We start from the raw sequence: 19,932 nt of genomic DNA on the forward strand, positions 1-19,932 counted from the left end.
TGCTGAATTATTCACCAGATCACAGCTGCCAGAGATTTTAAATATCCCCGTGACAAGGACAATGAGGGATAACAACCTCCTCCTGCAGGCTCACCAGTGCTGCTGACAGTGGCACCATGGCCTCAGCTGGTTCCTTCTCCTCTCCTGTGTCACCTCAGGCTGGGACATTCCTCAAGGGATGGCAAAGAAAGAGCAGCTTTTTGGAGAGGTTAAACTTGGTCCTGGAGAGGAACCACCGGTGCTTAAAAGCAGCTTTATTGCACAGCACAATGGTCCAAGCTGGGAGAATCCTGGAGTGCTCCAGGATTCCCAGTTTGGACACTGGGCTGGTGAACACCAGGAGGTCAGACTGGTTGGATCTTTATTTCTGAGCAGCCATTTCCCAGGAAAACAGGAGCAAGGAGCTGTCTGGCACTGCTTCCCCTTCTGCCTGACTGCCCCAGCTCAGTTCAGCTGCTTCAACATTCACAGCAAGAAGTCCAGGGCTTTTCTCCAAGCTGTTGCTCTGATTGCAATCCTCTGATTCAATTTGTGTTCGTCCCTCTAATTACCTCTCCTTAATAAAATGTCAATGATTTCTGTCCCTAATCTGAACCAAAAAGGTCTTGTTTACTGAGCATACCTGCTCAAGGGTGTACAAGACAAAGCAAATGCTGGAAGAATACTGATGCTTCACAGCAAAATCTGCTGATTTTTAAACCTGTTTTAAAGAAAAATTCCCAATTCTGATCCACATTTTGCTTGCATGGGCAAGGCTCAGGTCCAATTCTCCTTTCCTTGTTCACATTGAGCCTGCAGCTCCCACAAGATCTTTCCACAAGCCTTCCTTGGTAGCCCATGTGTAGATCCATACACAATTTCTGTGGCACAGGAAAATGATGCACATTTGGGAATAAACTGAGAAATTCAGAGAAATTTCTCAGTGTAGTTGTATTCCAAGTCAAAAAGTACAGCAGGGTTTGCCTGGGGATGAAGCCCTTTCAGAATAACCTAATCTGCTGCCAGCTCCCAGCCCCTGCAGCAGCAGGAGGGGCAGGTCAGCCAGGAGAAAACTGCTCCTACCTGTCCTGGCATTCCAGGGAAAAGCTGTCAGAAGATGATTTTCTTTACAGGCAGCTCAGGCCAGCAGCTCCCACTGGGCTCGAATTTTGGCTGGCGAGTCAGGTTTTATCCTAATAAAATTAACAACAACCAGCCCTTGTCATTAGCACCAAGTAATCTCCTTCCAAAAATACCACTCTGCCTCCCCAGTCTGGATGAATTATTTACACTCCATCAGTGCTGCTGCCATTTTCCTGCTCTTCTGTCCTGTGTCACTGTCCCTTTTATCCACAGGCAGCTTTGGGGACCTTCTGGCTGCTGTCCAGCATCAGCAACCACCAGCACTGAGCATGTGGGAGCAGGAGCCTGATGCCACCACCTGCCCCAGTGCCACCAGCAAAGCAGGAGAAAAGAGGAAAGGAGGAGGAGGAGAAAACACCCAAAAAGGTTTAAACCATGTGTTCCTCCCAGCGAGAGGACCTGTAAGAGGAGCATTTCTGGAGTTGTGAGGAAGGATTTTCACCTCTGGAATCTGCCAGGGTCTCACAGCTCTTCCCACCAACCCCCAGCAGCAAGGGCAGGGCTGCACCAGCCCCAGAAACCTCAGAGAGATGGGGCTGCCCCAGAAACTGTGCTTCCACTACTCTGGTGGGAGTAAAGGTGGAGAGGGAGGGAAAGGAAAAGGCAAACTGGGCAAGAGGAAGGGAAACGGGGAGAGGAAGGAAGGGCAAGATGAGTTTCCCTCAGCACTTTGATTTACAGGGCTGAGGTGTGTGAAGGGTTTGGGGTTTGGTGCTTCCCCTGCCAATCCTGTAGCACCTCGGGGCTGGGACAAGGGACAGGCACAGCCCAGCACCTGCTCACGCAGGGGACAAGGGCAGGGAGCTGCTCCCGGTGACAGAGGCGAGTCCAGGCTTGTCCCCTGCCCTGGAGAGCTGGCCGGGAGGGAGGGAAGGCACTGGCATGGAGGGAGGAGAGGGGAAGGGACAAAGTGAGGAGGAGGAGGAGGAGGAGGGGAAGGGGGCTGAGGGGAGATGGGGGGAAGGCTCAGAGGGGAGGAAGGTGCAGAGGGATCACAGACAGGAGGGAGGCCACGCCGGGGCTGCTGAATTTCCTTTCCCTGCTTCTCTGCTATTGGGCAGCAGAGGGACCCGGGACCCCTCCAGCAGCTGGCACGAAGCCACCGGGGAGAAAGAAGCCACCACGCAGGAGTGCCACCAGTGCCACCACCGCCAGCACGAGGGCAGGTGAGAAAAACCAGCTTTTCCCAGGAAACCACCCATGGTGCTTTAAAACCTTGCCCTGCCCTCTGTTTATCCACAGATTTTCCTCTCTAGCTACAAATTGATCCCAGGGATGGAGCACATGTAACTACACCGAATAAGCAGTAGGAGGCAGAAGGCACCTGCCAGGGAGTTGAGAATTCCATAAACTGCCCGGGATTTGGGATGCTGTTAATATTTAGGGGATATTTAAATATTCATCCCGGCACTGGGTTACAGCACTGATCTATCAGCGGGGTTGAGTGGTTGGTAAAACTACAGAAAAGGAAGGGTAATTTCCAAAAAAAATCAGTGCAAAGGAATAATTCCATTTATTTCCCCTAGCTTAGTACAAAAAGTGCCTGAAAGTTTCCAGAAATTGTACTATTAAAAAAATAAAATCATATGGTTCATTTTATTAATAGATGGCAGCTTAAAAAAAATCCCCAACAACTCAGAATCAATTTCCTGCTAAAACTGAGTCAGGCAAACACAGTGAACTTGATGCCAGTGCAAAAGTGCTATTAACAGCATTAACAGCTTCAATAAATACATTTTACAGGTGTGACAATCCCTATGCTGGCCAATCGGAAAAATATCTATTTCCTACTTAAAAATAAGATTTTTGGGCCATTACTATTTCTCCCATAGATTTGGGGTTTTCTTAGGGCACAGCAAGCCGTTGCCTCATTTTATTTTTGTTTTCTGAAACAATCAGGAAAGCCTGAGAGGCAACACTTACCTTTTTGCTAACAGCATTTATCATTTCAGCAGCAAAACAGCACCACAAAAGCAGAAAGCAGTGGGCCCACTCCCCTCCAGTGCTTCAGATCCCAGCTCCTGGGAGGAACCCTGACTCAGCCCAAAACACTGCAGAGGGGAATCAGGAAAATGCAAAAATAAACGAGGCTGTAGCATCAGCTGGCAGCATTTTGGGTTCTGCTGGGGCAGGGGAAGGTCTCTGTGCTCAGCTCAGTGAATGGGATGGGATTCTGGAGGATCCCCAGGCAGAGAGAGAGAGGCTGTGTGTTTGTAGGGTGAAAGGAGGAAAAGGTGTGAATTGTATACCCAGGAGCACCTCCCAGCTGCCAGGAATTCCCCACCCCTCCCTGGCAGCAGCAGCAGGTAAAGGAGATTCCTGCAGGAAATTATTTGGGGAGCAAAAATTGCTGTGAACTGAATGCTGAAGGAGCCTCTGAGCTGCACCAGGGGTGTCACCCAAAATCCCAACAATTTCTGTACCTTAGCAGTGGTTCCTCACTGTCTGTGTCTCTGTGGAGGAAAAAACATTTCTATTTTAAAAAACAAACCAACCTGTTAAAATAGGGCTGCAATTCAGACTGCATCAACAATCTGAAGTGCTCCTTTCCACACTGTGTTTGTGCTAATTATTGCTGTTGGTTTATTTACAAATAACACTGCTAAACTTTCCAGGTATTCATGTTGTACATTGCAGATTTGTGAGCAGCTGAAGGACCAGACACCTTGTTTAGAGGCTGAAATGATTTCCAGGCACATGAACTTACCTTCCTTGAAACTGAACAAGCTGCAAAGTCAGGGTGGGAATCCAGCCCTCACCTCCTGGCCTTTGATCCAATTGTTAGGTTGAGTGTTTTAGTTTGTAACAAAAATTCATTGTCTCAGACCCTCAGATGTGACATTCTGGAGAAGCACAAGTGAAAGGGAAACAGCACATCCAGAACAACAGGGATTCCTTGGAATGGTAGGTGCTGATTAGAAGCTCATTGGGCCAATATGAATAAAAAATCACACATAACAGCCTTGTACTCCCCTACTTCAAACTTTTGTAGTAAAATAATGTTTTTCACACAGAGTGTCATGACAAAACTTAAGGAGAACAGCCGGCCTCATTGCAGGAAGATTTGAAAGTTAGTTGACATCTGAAAGTCTCCCCAAACTCCCCTGAAAGACACTGTGCTGACTTCTCAAGTTTTTTCTTAATGGCTTTTTAAATCGACCCATTTAAAGAGAATTGATGTTTATAAGTGGCTTTTCTCCTGTTTAATACTTCAAAACTCCAGGATACCCAAAAGCTCTCAGAGCCTTCTGCTGGAAGCAGCAGCTTTGCAGCAGCTCCACGGCTCCCCAGACCCCAATAATGTCATTACATGCAACTCTAGAGCTTCCACAAGCACATAACCAGATGAACAATAAAAAAGTAAGCAAAAAATCCCATTAGGAATTAATTAACTGATGTTCAATTACATCCATTCCTGCTCTGCCAGAGTCACTAACAAAATCAGCACGCCTGCAAAATGTGGAAAGGTTAAAAGAACAGATTAAGCATCCAGAAAACCACCAGAGCATTTCTCTCCACACAATAGCTTATAATCATCTCTTTTGGTTTTATAAAGTTTAATGCATAACACACTCTAATCTTATATTTATGCTATGTTTACTAATGCAGCATTAGAGCATCTACATTTTAAAAATAAATTCCTGCCTGGTTAAATACATGTTATATTTGAAAGGGATTAGTTCTTCACTTGTAGGATATGCTGAAATTCATACCAGGAACTCTCTTTAAAAATAAAACTGTACCAGATGAACAACTCAAAGACATTAAGGAGAGGATTTTCAGCTGTCTTTGAAGAACTTTTTCAATGTCTTACTAAACTGACAAATCCACAACATTTGGTGTTGGTTTGGTTTTTAATAGAGACAGTTTTATATAGGAAACACCCTCCTAGAATATGTAAACAAAAATAGAAGAGAAAGGAGGGGAGCTGGGCAGGAAATATTATGTATTTAATTCTAAGTAACTACCACAATAAACACTGAAAAGGTTTGAATGAGAAATAAAGAGACTTCCCTGCAGGATGGTTTTCAGATCATTTATTACCAATAAAGTAAAAGACAAATTGAAAATCAGAAGTAGGGGGTGGGAAACATCACAGACACCAGAACACTTGCACAGAGCTAATCAGAGCTCTGCAAATGTTGGAACATAAATAATTTAAAAGGTATCTCTACCAATTAAAATATTCTTAAGAGGTACACATTAAGTTTGCTTGCTGTATAAAAATCAGGTGCTTTATCCTAAAACGGGAGCGTGAGGGGTATTTTGTGGGTTACTTTGCTTCTAACTAGGAACAGCTAATGGCTACAACTTAAAACAACCTCCTCTTAGATGTATTCCAAGTGGATTCCTTGGGAGAGCATTTGTGGGGGCAATCCAGGGTCCGTGTTCTCCCAGAATCCTGTGACCAGCAGCTGCGGGGAGCGAGGGATGGAGCAACCCCCGGAGCAGAGTGTGAAACCCCACGGGCTGTGGGGTGAGCTGGGCCTTCTGTTACACCACAAGGACATCCTGGGGCACACTTAGGGCAGAATTGCATCATCTGTTTAAGACACATCTCCCCACTCTTGCAGCCTGAGACCAAAGTGATTAAGGTGACGCCGCGCTGCTCTTAACCCCAGAGCGCTGCCTGCCCGGCCATGTCCTCTCTCATCCTGGGATTGTTTTGGGAGCTGCCTCTCTGAGGCAAGTACCAAAGGTGAAGGATGTTCTTTGCTCAGCTAATAAATAAGTAAAAAACCCCAACAACAACAATAAAAAAAAACCCAAACCATACAAACTCAAGGTTTCCTTCCTGCTGCACTCTTCATCTCCCGACTCCTTTCAGTTCCCTGGGATTCACTTCCACACCATCCATCACACTTGCACAAACACACGCTAAGCACAGCTCAAGAACAGCCTCCCGAGGCTGCCACTGACAAAACTCACCCCTGGGGCTGTGCACTGCCAAGTCCTCCTTAAAAGCTGCTCCAGGACTGGTGTTGCACACCCACACCTCGGGGGAGTTTTGGAATACATGGAAAAGCCATGTCCAGCTCAGACAGGTCTATCAGGTGTTTCTGAGAGATTACACCACACAAAAAACCAGCACAACCCACGCTCCCCAAAGCAGATGCTCTCCACACTACGCTCTGTCAACACAGGAAAGAAAAAAAAAATCTGGGAAAACAAGGAAACCTCTCTGTCTTATTTTCATCAAGGCACACGATAAACGAACGCACGTAACAGCCAGACAGACTTTCATAGTATCTGAAGCTATTCCCTTTGGTCCCCAAACTCATCACACACTCAGGAGAGGTTTTTCAGCAGCCTGGAGACAGGCAGAGGCTGCCCCATCCCAGTGACATCCCCAATCCCCAGGACACGGATTTGTGCCATGACAAGCTCAGCTGGGAAGCAGAGCTGCAGCTGTGGATTTTGTTATGCACCACAAACCTGCCTGTCCCTCGGTACTTTTACCTCCTCCCAACCCCACCACAACAGTGTCTCACACCCATCCAGCACCTCCTTGGCCATTCTGGGTCTCTCTGTCCAGCACTTTATCTGAATCTTGCTTTGGTTTACAGCTCCTTAGTGCACACAGCCTGGGTGGGCTAAAACAAGGCACTTGTGGTTTTCCACCTCCGCATCACCAAGATCCAACAACACAGGGATAATTTCTGGCCAGGTATTCTCTGTTCCATGCCCTGCTGCAGGCACAGAAACACTCGTGTGTCACACAGAACAAGGGTTCCTCATCATCCTAAGAACTGGAATCACACGGTCCTGTCTCTGCTGCCTGGAGCTGCAGAAGCAGCTCATCCCCCACTCTGCTCAGAACTTCTCTTCTTCTCAATTTACACCTTCACACAAAATGTGAATGCCACACGTTAACATTTTCTTAGGTGTTAAATGCAGAATTTAGCCTTTTCCAGCAATTTCCAGGGGATGGTTCTTCTGGAGAAAACACGATCTAAACTGAAATGGCTGACAGCAATACATGTAACCAAACAACCTGCTGGATCCTCAGCAAGAGAGCAAACAGCCCTTACTTTCTGCACATCACCAAATGGATCTCCACCTACCAGCCACTACCCCACACTCCTCCTTACCTGTCACCTTTTCCTCTGGGGGAATCACTTCCCGTTGTTATTTTCACCTGATTACAGCGGGGAAGGGGAGGGAACTCGCGGCTTTCGGGAGGCGAAGAGCCAAGCCCCTCGCTAAGTTATTTTCCCACAGAAAACCACGCTCGGGCCGCCGTGAGGCTTAAAAGCAGGAGTGAAGAGCTGAGAGAGAGGGGCTGGGCCTGCTTTTAGCAAGTGCAGTCAGCACAGTACGTGAGGGGCAGATCGGAGCGAGGGGGGCGGCCGCCCTCAGCCGCTGTGCAGGCCGCGGTCAGCAGCCGTCCAGGCCGGGGTCAGCTGCTGTGCAGGCCGCGGTCAGCAGCCATCCGGGCTGGGGTCAGCTGTCATGGCCACGGTCAGCAGCTGTCATGGCCATGGTCAGCAGCCATCCAGGCTGGGCTCAGCAGCTGTCCAGGCCACGGTCAGCAGCCGCCCGGGCCGCCCTCAGCCGCCATACAGGTCAGCAGCCGTCCAGGCCGCGGTCGGCGCCGAGGCACTCCGAGGTCTCCAGCTCCACGCTGGAGAGGAACCTGCGCGTGGCCTTGCGGCAGTTGTAGTCCAGCGTGGTGGTGTAGACAGTCTTGGCGTGCTTGGGGTAGATGATGGTGGTGCTGGTGAAGCGGCGGGGCCTGTGGCGCGGCTCGAAGCGCACCTCGGCCTTGTAGCTGCGCCACGAGCAGTTGGGCACGCAGACGATGGTCTGGCTGCACGAGGCCACGCTCAGCCCCACGGGCAGGTACACGTCGGCGATGAAGTGCTTCTCCGAGTCGTACCTCACCGAGGAGGTGTACCTGCGACAGAAAGGCCCAGGATTATTGCGGAATAATCAGGTAAAAATCGCTGGCTTGGAAGAGATCTTTACGATCGTGGAGTTCAACCCAGCCTCAACACCTCAGCTAAACCAAGTGCCACATCCAGTCTTGTTTTAAACACATCCATCTCCCTGGGCAGAGAGGTGCTTCCTAGGCACTTCATTCCAATATTTTATCACCCTTTCTGTAAAAAACTTTTTCCTAATATCCAGTTTATATTTCCCTTGGTGCAGCTTGAGACTATATCCTCTGTTTCTGTCAGTGCTGCCTGGAGAAAGAGCCCAGCCCCACCTGAGCACAGCCACCTTTCAGGAGCTGTAGAGAGGGATGAGGTCACCACTGAGTCTCCTTTTCTCCAGGCTAAACACCCCCAGCTCCCTCAGTTGTTCCTCACAGGGTTCATGTTCCAAGCCCCTCACCAGCCTCGTTGCCTCCTCTGGACAATCAAGCATCTCAACATCCCTCCTAAACTGAGGGGACCAAAAAGTGATTACACGGAGGAAGAAATAATTCTAATATAATTAGAATCACTAATTAGATAATTAATATAATTAGAATAACTAATAACTACAGCAGTGCAGTTGTAGCTGGTAGCTAGCTCCATTTCTGTTGGAGACAAGCTCCACTCACAGAAACACAACCTTTAAACACTGTTGACCTCATCCATAGAAATAAGCCTGTGTAGCCTCAGGCCAGTGATTCTTTACTTTTACAATAGAAGGACAATGTTTCATATTTGCACAAATGTGTTCTGGCATCAGCATGACTGATGGTGGATGAGGTGGATGAAGCAGGGCTGAGGATGGGTTGCTGCAGGGGATTTGAGCTCTGCTCATGGGTTTGTGGGGAAGAGGAGCTGCTGGTACCGGGGTGGCTCCTCATCCCACCTCACCCAGAACCATCTGCTGATGTCTTACACATTTACAGGATGAGGAAAGAGCCTTATGTGAGCAGCATTTCCAGGATTATCACTGCCTAGCCCAGCTGCCAGCACTACCAAAACTTCCTCTCAGCCCTGAGCTCTGTGCATGTACAAACCTCCTGCAAACTCCCAAACCCAGAGGCCTTGATCCACGTTTGTTCTTGGCACACAAACATCCCAACTCCTCTGAGCTGGGAAGCACACGTTATCTCCTCAGCTGTTCTCTGCCAAGAATCACCCAGGAGTGTTCTGCTATCACCCCTGGCACGGGGCACTCTCTGAAGACAAACTCCTGAAGATTCAGCTGGCAGGAAAACACTCCAGTTTGCACACCCAAACCCTCTGTGCCTGGGTTGCAAAAGAAAGTTTTAATCTCCTTCACACTGTGAAAACTCTGGTGGCTTTTCCACTAACTAAGGAGTTAAGTGCCTCCAATTCCAGCCACAGCACAGGCTCCTTCCCCACACCAGGACATAATTCTGCCTACCCTCCCCTGCATTAGGCTGCCATTTGATTTTATCAGCCTCCCTCTAATTGCACAGTCATCAACCGGGAGCCTTCTTTTCTCATTACTGCAAATCATGGTGTTCAAAGGAATAATTCACAGGCTGTGAAGTGATGCAGTGCATTAAAAAAAAAGAATTATGCACTCCTCTGAATGTTACCATTTCTTTCAGTTCACACAACCAGCCACAGCTGTTAAGATAAAAAGTGCTTATTATAAAACCAGGAGGTTGAAAGAGCAAAATTTCTTTCCCTTAATGAAACAGTCCTAGAAAGATCTTTGAAGGTCTTCCCTCATGATTACCTCCTGGTTAGTCAGCTGAAGGGCAACATTTTGGAGCAGTGCAAGGAAGGAAAAGCAGGAGAGTAAAATATAAGAAAGTCTTCCTGGAAAAATAACCAACAAAACAACCATATGGGTGGGATTAAAAGAGGCTGAACACTCCTTTAGCCTGTACAAATGTCCAGGTCCAGGAATGTACAGCGGCAGTGAACAATGGCTCTGCAAATAAATTAACTTGACTCACAGGCACTGATAAGGCCCAACTGCTCCTTTACAGGCTAACTCCTCTAACTCCTTCCAAACGAGATGACTGCAACACAGTATTTACCTTATTTCCTTGGGTGGTAAAGGGTCAAACTCAACTCCTTCACCAAAGGATAAAGGACACAATCTTGGAGGGCAGCTGGAGAGAACGGGGCTGGGGGAGAACACGGAACTCTGCAAAAGAAATGCAAAATGTTTTATGTTACCATACTGGTGTACCTTTTATGTTACAATGCAGAGCATTCTCAGGAAAACAGATTTATTTATCCCTTGGTATGGAGCTGTTGAGGTTCACATTTACGTGCAGGAGGATCTGCTAGAACAAGATGTGCTACAGGTGCATCCCTGACTCCACACTGGTCTAAAGCATCCCAGAGGTGGCCAGGAGCATTTTTTGAAGACGAGGTCCTAACTTGAGCAGCTTAATTGAGAGGAGCCACTCTGGGAAATGAGAGAGGAATGCAACCCCTCTGTGCAGTGTAGTCTGTTCCCTGCATGAAGCCACACTCAAGTTATAACCAACATTTTTTGGTGTCTGAGAGCTCTCTCCTTGCTGAATTCACCCCATACCCCCACGGACAGACCACAGAGGAAATCCCCACAGGGCACCTCGCCGTGAGCCACCTCCTTGCTCCACAGCTACGCCCTGGCTCCTGTTTGAAGGCATTCAATCCAACCTAATTCACACACCAAGTGTCGGGAAGGATTAACTCGTTCCAGCCGAGCGGTGGGTGATTCATTGCTGGTCCCTGCGCTCCTCTCCTGACACCCAGCACCACGAACTGACACCGATCCCACAGTCCGAGGAAACCAAAGCAGCCCTGAAGGGATGAACCCAACCCGTGTGTGTTTCTGAAGCCACCTCTGCACGTGTGTTTACAATGGAGGGGCTGGTGGGTTGTGAGCATCTTTCCCTCCTATGGCCTTTTCCAATTTCACAGCAGCAGCCCTGTAGAAAAAGGATTTTCCCTCTAAATCTGCAGTTTCCAAAGTATTTGTACCAGCAGCTCAACATCCAGAAACTATCTGGTGAAAAACCAAATCAACTGAAACCGCAGTTGATGCACGATAAAGTTACTACTCCGGGTCACTCCGGAATAACGGGAGTTCACTTTCCACAGGGATTTCCAAAGACGTGCTGCGATGCCAGGAGGGAGAGGAGCTTCCCTTGCAGCCAGAGCTTTGTGAAAAGCCCCGGCCACCCCGGTTCCCGGCGGGACCCTTCCCTCCCGCTGCAGACCCGTTCCGGGACACGACAGCGGCCGGAGGTCTCGGTCACAACGGAGAGGAACGGCGGGCGGTTCTTCCAACCCATTCCAGGCCGGCCAGACCGGGGGTTCCACCCTCCTTTCCCCGCGGGATGCGCGGAGCAGCGCGGCGGGCTCCGAAGGGCAGCGGCTCCGCCGGGGCCCCGCACCTGCCGCGGCGGCACCGGGGGCAGCGGGGCTGCCGGTCCCGCGGTCCCGGAGGCTCCGGAGGGTGCCGGCAGAGCGGGGAGGGGCCGGTACTCACCGCGGCGGAGGGCGCGGGCGGCTCGGGCTCCAGGAGCCCGTTGGCGGCGGCGCGGTCGGGACTGCCCGAGGAGAGCAGCCAGGGCGGCGGGGCCGGGCCGGGGCTGGGGGGCAGCCCGGAGTCGGGGCTGTCGAGGCCGGAGTCGCCCCTCTTCCTCATGTCCGGGAGGTCGGGCACCTCCCGCAGGCTGAGCCGCCCCACCATGGCCGAGCCGCCGCCGCCTGCCCCGACCCGGCCCCTGCCCGCGCTGCGCTCCCTGCGCCGGCTGCGCCCGGGCGGCGGCGGCGGGCGGGGCGGCAGCGGGACCGGGGAGGGGCCACCACGGGGGCGGGGCGTGCCCGGCCCGGCTCCCACCGGTGTCCCCGTGTCCCACCCGTGTCCCTGTATCCCACCCGTGTCCCCGTCTCACTGCTGTCCCCGTCCCACTGCTGTCCCCATCCTCCCGGTGCTCGCCGTATTCCCGCAGTCCCTGCCCTCCTGGTGACCCCATTCCCGCGCCCCCGTCCTGTCCCCTCGCCCCCTCGGAATTTGCCATAGGAAGGTGGCGGAGTCACCGTCCCTGGGTAAAGACAGACGGGACTCAATGCTCTGGTGCGGTTGACAAGGTGGGGATGGGTCCCGGGGTGGACTCGATGTTCTCAGAGCTCTTTTCCAACCTAAATGGTTCTGGGATTCTGTGGAACCATGCCCGATGAGCTGCCCTGCACACATCCCGGTCCAGCCCACAGTGCACCATCCCAATGTGCTGCCAGCACGGATTTTGGGGAGCACTGAAAGAGCTGCCAGATCCTGCTGGGCTGCCCCCACCTCCAGTGGTGCTTTCCCCACCGGCAGGGATTTTGGCAGCCGGGTTAAGCCCCCCAAGTTCTCCCTCCAGGCTGCTCTTTCTCCCTCCCCACTCCCAAGCATTCGGGCTCAGGCAGCAGCACTGCTGCCCCTAATTGCATTTCTCAGGCAAAGCTGCCGAAGCTGAAACAAGAGAACAGAAGGAAACGGTCTTTCTAGCACTACAGGAGAGCAAGGGAACCTTTTTTGGAAAATCCTAATGAAATAATTGCGCCATGTCATCAGATTTGGTGGGGGAATACTCTTGTGGAGGGAAAGCAACTCTGCAGCTGGCCAAAGTCAACACTCCCCTGCACAGAAAGCAGCAGTCGGGGCTGATGGGCCCAGCACAAGTGAACCCAAACCTCTGAAAAAAATTCCTTCCCTGCCCCAAAATTAAAAGCAGAGCAGAACTTTCAGCCGTAGGCGTCTGTGGTTTGCAGCTATGCGGAGCTGGGAACTCCGGAGACTTCCTCAAGGAATTTACATTCCTTTGAAGAAATACTATGAGGCTGTTTGTCTTTGCTGAAAAATGCAGATGGAAAGAAAAGGAACATTAAGAATTTTGACTGAAATCTTTGGGGTCTGAGCAAATGTGCTGGACAGGTGTTTTCTTCCTTCTAATTTAAGTGTATGCCCTCCACCCCTGAAAAAAAGAGATGCTGGTCTCTACAAGCAATAGGAAAACTGATCAGTCCTCACTCCAAAATCTCCCATAAAAGCCCTTTATGAAATCAGATGCCTTGGAAGGCACTGGAGCAGTTTCCAGATGAACACAATCATCATTTCAGAGCTGCTGTGCAGCTTCTGGGTGAAAACCCACGCTGCCAACAACCCTCCAAGTGCAATTTAGGAGGGGGGAACTTGTGGCACATCCCAGCAGTCACCTCTGAGAGCTGTGGGTGCTCCCACAGCCACTCCCATGGGAATCAGGGTCCAAGAGAGAGGAATCTCAGTGCCTGGGGTAAGCAGAGCTCCTGGAAATCTTTCTGCCCCTTATTTACCAGCAAAAAAACCTCCCACTCTGGCGTGGCTTGACACAAAAGGTAATTTTTTTGTGCCCTTCCAGGTTCTCATTCCTGGCCTTTGCAGCCCACCCGAGGGTCTCCTGCAGCACCAACACCCAGACCTGCCAATCTTGCCTGCTAGGATGAAAAGGAAGTGTTTAAGCAGAATTTTAACTGCTCAATAACTCAAATACTGTTGAGTCACTGTGTACAGGGGCTCTGCTTTTTCAGGACGTGTACTCTGCCCCCTCGGAAAGTCTGACTGGTTTTAGGTCTCAAACTGTACCAACCCATGCCATCCCTGATGGCATTGGAAATCTTTTCCCCTGCCTGTTTGTCCACATTATTTACTCTTTAACTGCCCACACACAGGCAGGATGGGGCAGATAAAAGTCTCTTATCAAGATCCTCCTTCCATAAAGGACTTTCCACCAGGCCGGGTGTGCTCGGCTTAATCAGCAACCGAACCACAGGCGATGCCATGCGACAGCCCCATAGCTGAGAGAGGCAAACCAAAAGGATCCTGTGGTCTCTGAAAACAATAAAACTTTGGAAATAATAATAACAACAACTTTGGAAAGTTATTTCCAAAGGATGGGAAACGCCAGGCTGTGTCACAGAGGAGCTGTGCTCACCCAGCACTGGGATTGAGGGCAGGGACCAGCGCTGACAGCACGTGGCTGAAGCTGCTGAGGTTTCATCAGCTTTTACAGCCCTGCTGCCACCGCCCTCGTGGAGCCAAGCAGAGGCTCGTGGAGGCTTGGACATCGTCACTTGGATGCTCAGAGTCCTGGCTGTAAATCTCCGGGAAGAAAGGAACACCCAGCGCCCGGCGCTGCTCCTGCCCAAGGGCGGAGGGGGCAGGACCGCCAGGAGAAAAGCAAATGAGTCATTAATTCTCCGAGTGAAAGGAGCTGCTCCAGCATCATGCAGAGCGTGGAAAAAGGCACTACCCCTTAATTAATTCCAAAGGAAAAATTAGGATCTCTCAGAAATCGCTCCCGCAGTGGCAGACAGCAGAACTGATGCGATTATTTAGGGGCACAAGGTCGGGAGCGTTGAGCCACCCAGGCGGTGCAGGGAGCTGCTGTGGATGTGGATGCTGCCAGAGAAGGTGGAAAAGGCAGAGAGGAGCTGCAGGAGCAGATGGACAGCAGGGAGTGCTGGGTCCAGCAGAGTTTGGGTGAGGTCCATCCCAGCCTCTGGGATTTGCAGCCATAGAGAAACACCCAGCAATGAGCATCAGTTACAATTTAATTCACGTTGGTGTCACACCCCGCGTACAGCCAGAATTACACCCCAGCCTGAAACCATAAAAAGTGGCATTTTGTACAGAAAACACATAATCATCCTTTATTCCCCAAAGCTGTAAACTCCAAAGAGCTAATGCACAAAGAGAGACCTGCCAAATCTAATAAACACCCAAGAGCCAGGGGCACAAAAACTTACACCAGAAGTAGGAAACTGTAGATTTGCTCTCTGAAAATGGAACTCCAAACACTCAGCCCTGTAGCATTCTTCAAAGGCTGAAACTAAAAATTCATTTCTCCTTTTATTTCCTCTTATCTACAGAATGAAATGCAGAGAATGAAATGGGGGAAGCCTTTGGGTAAGACACACGATGATAACTTCAACATCGTCTTCAGCTATTCATAATTTAGTCAGAGACTTAGCCTTAGACAAAGCAAAGAAAAATTCATCTAAAATAAATTATTCATCCCCTCGTGGGAATAATGAATCTCTGCAAACCCATGTTCCCTCCTCTCCAGCTCTGCAGTGTGGTACCTCGTGAGCCATCCTGCACATGCACCTTGAGATAACCTGTCCTTGGGGAATGGCTGCTCAGAATCCCAATGTGCTTTCAACATTCCTTCTTCTGTCACCTAACAGGGAATCAGGAGAGGAAGCAAATGAGGCAACAGCAGATTTGTAAAACTGGAGTGATGAGAAACTGCTGTCCCTCCCCACAGGTGTTCTTACTGCTGCTCTTCAATCCCCATCTCAGCAAAGCTCTGGGTGGATGGAACTCATGTTCCTGGAGCCTGATCTCCCCTCCTTGATGTGCAGCAGTGATTTTTACAATCCCTGTGAGTACAGCCCCTAAATAAATACAGTCCTAAGGCCCAAATTTGCCCTGGTGGGGAGCACAGCTCTCCCAGGAAGGAATCTGACAGCGTGGCTGCTCCTCACCTGCCACACTGGTACAGGACTTCCCTTTCCTGCACGTGCAAGTGAAGCTTAAGTTAAATAACACAGGCACAACTGGTTGACCTGCCCCACACCCATGTGGGATGCACTCATGGTTGGGCACATGCCTTCAAAGTCTCCCAGAAAGGGCACAGAGGAGTTTGGGAAGAAATCCAGCAGTTGACAAGGTGAGGTCTCTGTGCATGGAGACTTCTTGGAGAAGCATTCACTGATCCCAGCCCTGCTCCATGCTGGCTCTGTGCCTGGGAGCCAGGAACTGGGCCATGGGAAGAGGGGCCTGGCTTATCCAAAATATTTAATTGCTGGTTCTGCTCCCCTCTGCACTGCTGCAAGCTGAGGTTCAGAGGAGCAGGAGGAGGAGGGCCTTGAAGCCTGAGGCTGCTGAAAGCCTCCCGTGCCACCAAGTGGCCCTGGCTCCCTGACAGAGCCAACATTTCCAGCACCTCTCTCTGCAGGGCAGCAGAGGTGCCAAGGTGGCACATCCCTGTTGAGGACACTCCAGCTGGAGTGAGAATGAGGGGCTGGAGCAGTCTGATACTTGCTCCATGAAGGGCTCTTTGTGGAAAGAGGGAGAGATGCTGGCCAGGAAGGATGGGAACTCCCACTGGGGACAGCAGGTGAGTCCAGCACACACAGCTGGATAGGGCTCCACACAGGTCCTGCTTGGCCTTCAAGCTCTAACAGCCACAGAGGCTGGTTGGCAGGAGCTTTGCCAGGGTGCAGAAGGCATTCATTCAGCCCTTTCCTCCTGTTCTGAAAAAGATTTGCCTTGCTGTTTCATGGTGCTTTGTGCATGCCTGTCCTAGGAGCAGGGGAGAAGTCTGCCTTGGGGGTCCCTCCTGGGCATCTCATTGATCCAGTGGAGCTGCAGGTGCCTGGATCCCAGCTGTTAAAGGGTTGGGGTTTTGGTGGTGGTGATGGGGTTGGTTCCCCCCACCCCACAATAAATAATGAATCAGAGGAACAGCCCTGCAGCAGGGAGTGAGCACTAACACAGAACTGAAGCAAACCCTCAGCGCTGCAGCAGGAGCTCAGCCAGGGTAAAAGCGGTGACACCAAGTGCATCACAGCCAGACAGTCTCTGAATCCACCTGAATGGTTTCTGTAGCTGCTGGCCTCCAGGTGCCTCTGTTTTCTCCATCACGTGGACCTGGCAATGCCCTGGGTTTCCCTCCTGCTAAGCTGAGGGCAAACACCTTGGTCAGATTCTCCCTCGGTCTGAAAGCGTCGCAGCGCGCGATGGTTGAGAGATCACAGGGGCTGGGAGGGACAGCACACGGGTGTTTCAGCAGCACGCTGTAAATCACAACCTGACCAGCTCTGCTCCCCCTCCCTGCCACCAGCCCCGAGGCAGGGAGCGCCCCTGTGCTCCCTCAGAGTCTCTTCTTGATGAGTTTCTCCAGTTTGCGGATGCGGGAGGATTCCTGCTCGGGCGTGGGAGCGCTCAGCGAGAGCGAGCCGGAGCCGTCGCCGCCGGGGGGAGGAGCGGGGAGGCGCAGGCGGAAAAGGTCCAGCATGCTGCTCTGCTCACTCCTCTTCAGGCCCTGAGGGAGCAAAGGACAGCACTCACTGACCTGAGAGCCCATTTCAAACCTCCACCTCCTGCTCACCCATCACAAAGACCTCTCTGGATGACCTGAGTAGAGCAGGTATCAAAATGTGAAATGAACTGGAAACTTTTTCTTCAGCAGCAGCTCTGCTTTCAAAGTAAAGATACACTTGTCTTACAGTGCTTCTCTCACCCCCCAGTCCCTCAGAATTCACACTGAAATAAAGTCCCTAGCAATCCCAAAGCAGCACTAGAGGATGAGCAGAAGCCCTGCACAGGTTCTCACCTTCATGTCGAGGATCTTCTGGAATGTGTCAGTGCTGCAGTCAGAGAGGAGCTTGATGTAATTGTCCACAAACACAACTGGGGGCTCGTGTGGAGCCATCACCACCTGCCAAGACAAGGAAAAAGAGATCAGGCAAATAACAGGAATTAAAGGCAATGCTCAGTCAACTCTGGCACAGGAGTGACAGCAGGGCTGGCTCCTCAAGTAAAATGTTTAAGGCACAAGAAAGAGGCTGGTTATGAGAGGGGTAAAGGTGAGTGAAGAGAAGCAGAGAAAGAACAGGGAGGAAGTTGGGTCTCTTCCAGCACAGCAGTGCTGCTCACGGGCTCTGCACCATGTTTCAAAGAGCAGCAGGACTTTGTCAGTGGCCTGTGGGCTGGCAGGCACTGGGGTATTGTTAAAGCTTAAGATTTTATCATGTTGCAGGGGGAAGACAAGCTGGGGAGCTGCTCAGGGGACAGTGCTGGCAGTGGTGGTGACACTCACAAAGTCCCAGGAGATCAGGCAGCCTGGACACAATCCAGACCCTCAGCTTGGCTGTGTGTCCCTCCTGCCTGGAGGCAGGACACACAGTGACACAGGGGAATGTGACAACACTCTGCTCACTCCTTAGTCCCCAGGACAGCGAGGGCCAGAGCTCTGCTCTGCAGTTCTCCTGACATGGCACCAGTGGGTGAGCAGTGCCAGTCACAGCCACTCTGTCCTTGGGGTGCAGCTCCTCTTGGACACTCTGGAGAGGAGGGATGAAGGATGGGAACCCCCCACCAACATCTGCCCAGGAGCAATCATAAAAAACAGGGAAAAAATCAAAATAGCATCAAAGCTGGTAAGATGATCCCTCACTGATGTGCTTTTCTTACATAAGCAGCAAGCTCCAGAGAGCACACATCTTTTGATAACGCTGGGCAGCCAAACCATCTTTCTGGGGAAGATGTGTTTGTCTGTGTGTAAATGGGCAGAAACAGCACCAGACCAGACCCTTCCCCATCTCCAAAAACATTTCCATATGTTTGCACTGACCCAGCTCACCCCACACTGTATTCTGTCACCAAGACATTTCTTTCTTTCCCTGCACTTAAGACCACTGAAACATCACAGCCATGTACACACTTATAAACCCTTAATTTACAGCCCTTGTAAAAATCCTCTGCCAAGATGAAAAGCTGGAGCTTCAGAGAGTGTGGCCAGAGGAGAAGGGGAAGAGCTCAGCAGGATGTGCATGGCCCAGTGCCCTCCTCCCCACTCCCATCTGTGCTTCGTGGGGCTCAGCTCTATGGCCTTGTTTGCGCTGCCCAGGGGCCCAAAGTTTGTCTTCCTGAATTACCTGCCCCGGAACAAGGCTAGGAACCCACACTGGAGCTCCCAGTGCTGTCAGCCTGTGCTGTTTGGTTTGCAGTTCTGCTGACACAGAGCCCTCAGAGGGCCAGCATGGGCTGTGTGACACAGCAGTGCCACTGCTGCTGCACAGCCTGGGCACCATGTGCTGCTTTCCTCTCCAATGTGATGCTAAGGGTAGACAAATTAACTCCATTACTCTCCTGATTCACACACAAGCTCTAAGGAAAGACCTGCTCTGTACACAACAGGCACCAATCTTCCCTGCTCCCGTCAGCACAAACCAGGAACATTTTTATTCATGCCATTTCTAGGAAAATTTAGGCTACAATTCACTAACATTTCAGTCACCTCACTCCAAAAGCATGGAGCTGGAGAGCAGATGTCTGAATCCAGAGCACAAACTCAGCTGTGGCATTCCCCTGGGCATGGGAGCAGAGCCACACTGAGCAGCAGGTGAGGAGGGACAGCTCGGGCTCCTCACCCCCCTGGCCCTGGCTGTGCTTTACAGGAGGCTCTGGCTGGCAGCTGCCTCTCCTGCCTGACCCCAGGTCCCACTAATTCCCTCCTAGGAATGCCTTCCCAGCATTGCTGGCCAGCAGGGGACAATCCCATCACCCAGGAGGGCACAACTGTACAGCTCCCACAGCTCCTCCTGGGATCAAACCTGACTGCTCACTGCAGCACCAGCTGGGAAGGGCAGATTGCTTTGCTTGCTGCTTTGCATGAAGACAACACTCTGCTTTTGGGTCATTTTCCAGGCACCAGGTCTGGAAAATGAAAAAGGGCTCTGGTGAGTACAGTAACCCAGACATGTTTGCACTGGCTGTTACACTAGACAGTAAACAGGTGACTCAAGCACAGCTTGGCTCCCCTGAGTGAGGAGTCTGCACAAAGGCCTGGAGTAACCTGAACCCTGGGCTTTGCCCCACAGCAGACCCTCAGGGATACAAACTCTGATTTCCACAAGCTCCTGAGGGAACCTGGTGCCCCAACTCTCCAAACTTGAGCCTTTGGTTGCCTTGAGAGGTGAGGGTGAAAACTCCAAAGTGGTGTTAGGAGAGAGTGGGGGCAAACCCAAGGGGAGTGAGCCAGGTCTGGAGAGCAGCTGGCAGAGCCCCCAGGCAGGCTCACAAACCTCATGTGCAATTGCAGATTGCTGCATTCAGAGGAAGGGCCCCCTGGAATTCACTGCT

At 51.1% G+C, this 19,932-nt stretch overlaps 2 protein-coding genes across 4 annotated transcripts in view; both read right to left on the reverse strand.

Moving 5' to 3' along the window:
- Positions 1–5,144: 5,144 nt before the first annotated feature.
- RFLNB (refilin B) lies at positions 5,145–11,769 on the reverse strand. Its single transcript, XM_050981912.1, has 3 exons — positions 11,527–11,769; positions 10,079–10,188; positions 5,145–8,020 (listed from the first exon to the last, which is right to left on the reverse strand). The coding sequence occupies exons 1-3, from the start codon at positions 11,728–11,730 to the stop codon at positions 7,690–7,692; spliced, it is 645 nt and encodes a 214-aa protein (XP_050837869.1). The 5' UTR covers positions 11,731–11,769; the 3' UTR covers positions 5,145–7,689.
- Positions 11,770–14,594: 2,825 nt separating this feature from the next.
- Positions 14,595–19,932, reverse strand: part of VPS53 (VPS53 subunit of GARP complex) — a 63,105-nt gene continuing 57,767 nt past the window's right edge. For all 3 annotated transcript variants that reach the window (XM_030231337.2, XM_030231336.2, XM_030231338.2), the window contains 2 exons: positions 17,402–17,506; positions 14,595–17,110 (listed from right to left, as the gene is read on the reverse strand). In XM_030231337.2, coding sequence (XP_030087197.1) covers positions 16,940–17,110; positions 17,402–17,506 — 276 coding nt within the window. In that variant the 3' untranslated portion in view covers positions 14,595–16,939. The remainder of the gene's footprint in view (positions 17,111–17,401; positions 17,507–19,932) is intronic.

Source organism: Serinus canaria, chromosome 19 (genome assembly GCF_022539315.1).
Source record: "Serinus canaria isolate serCan28SL12 chromosome 19, serCan2020, whole genome shotgun sequence".
Classification (NCBI taxonomy): Eukaryota; Metazoa; Chordata; class Aves; order Passeriformes; family Fringillidae; genus Serinus; species Serinus canaria.

What these genes read in the sequence shown, in the direction of transcription:
- RFLNB (XM_050981912.1), bottom strand. Translation starts at nt 11,730, where the DNA reads ATGGTGGGGCGGCTCAGCCTGCGGGAGGTGCCCGACCTCCCGGACATG. An exon ending in CGCCCGCGCCCTCCGCCGCG is followed by an intron (nt 10,189 to 11,526) that starts GTGAGTACCGGC and finishes TTTCTTTTGCAG; the next exon opens with AGTTCCGTGTTCTCCCCCAG. An exon ending in TTACCACCCAAGGAAATAAG is followed by an intron (nt 8,021 to 10,078) that starts GTAAATACTGTG and finishes TTTCTGTCGCAG; the next exon opens with GTACACCTCCTCGGTGAGGT.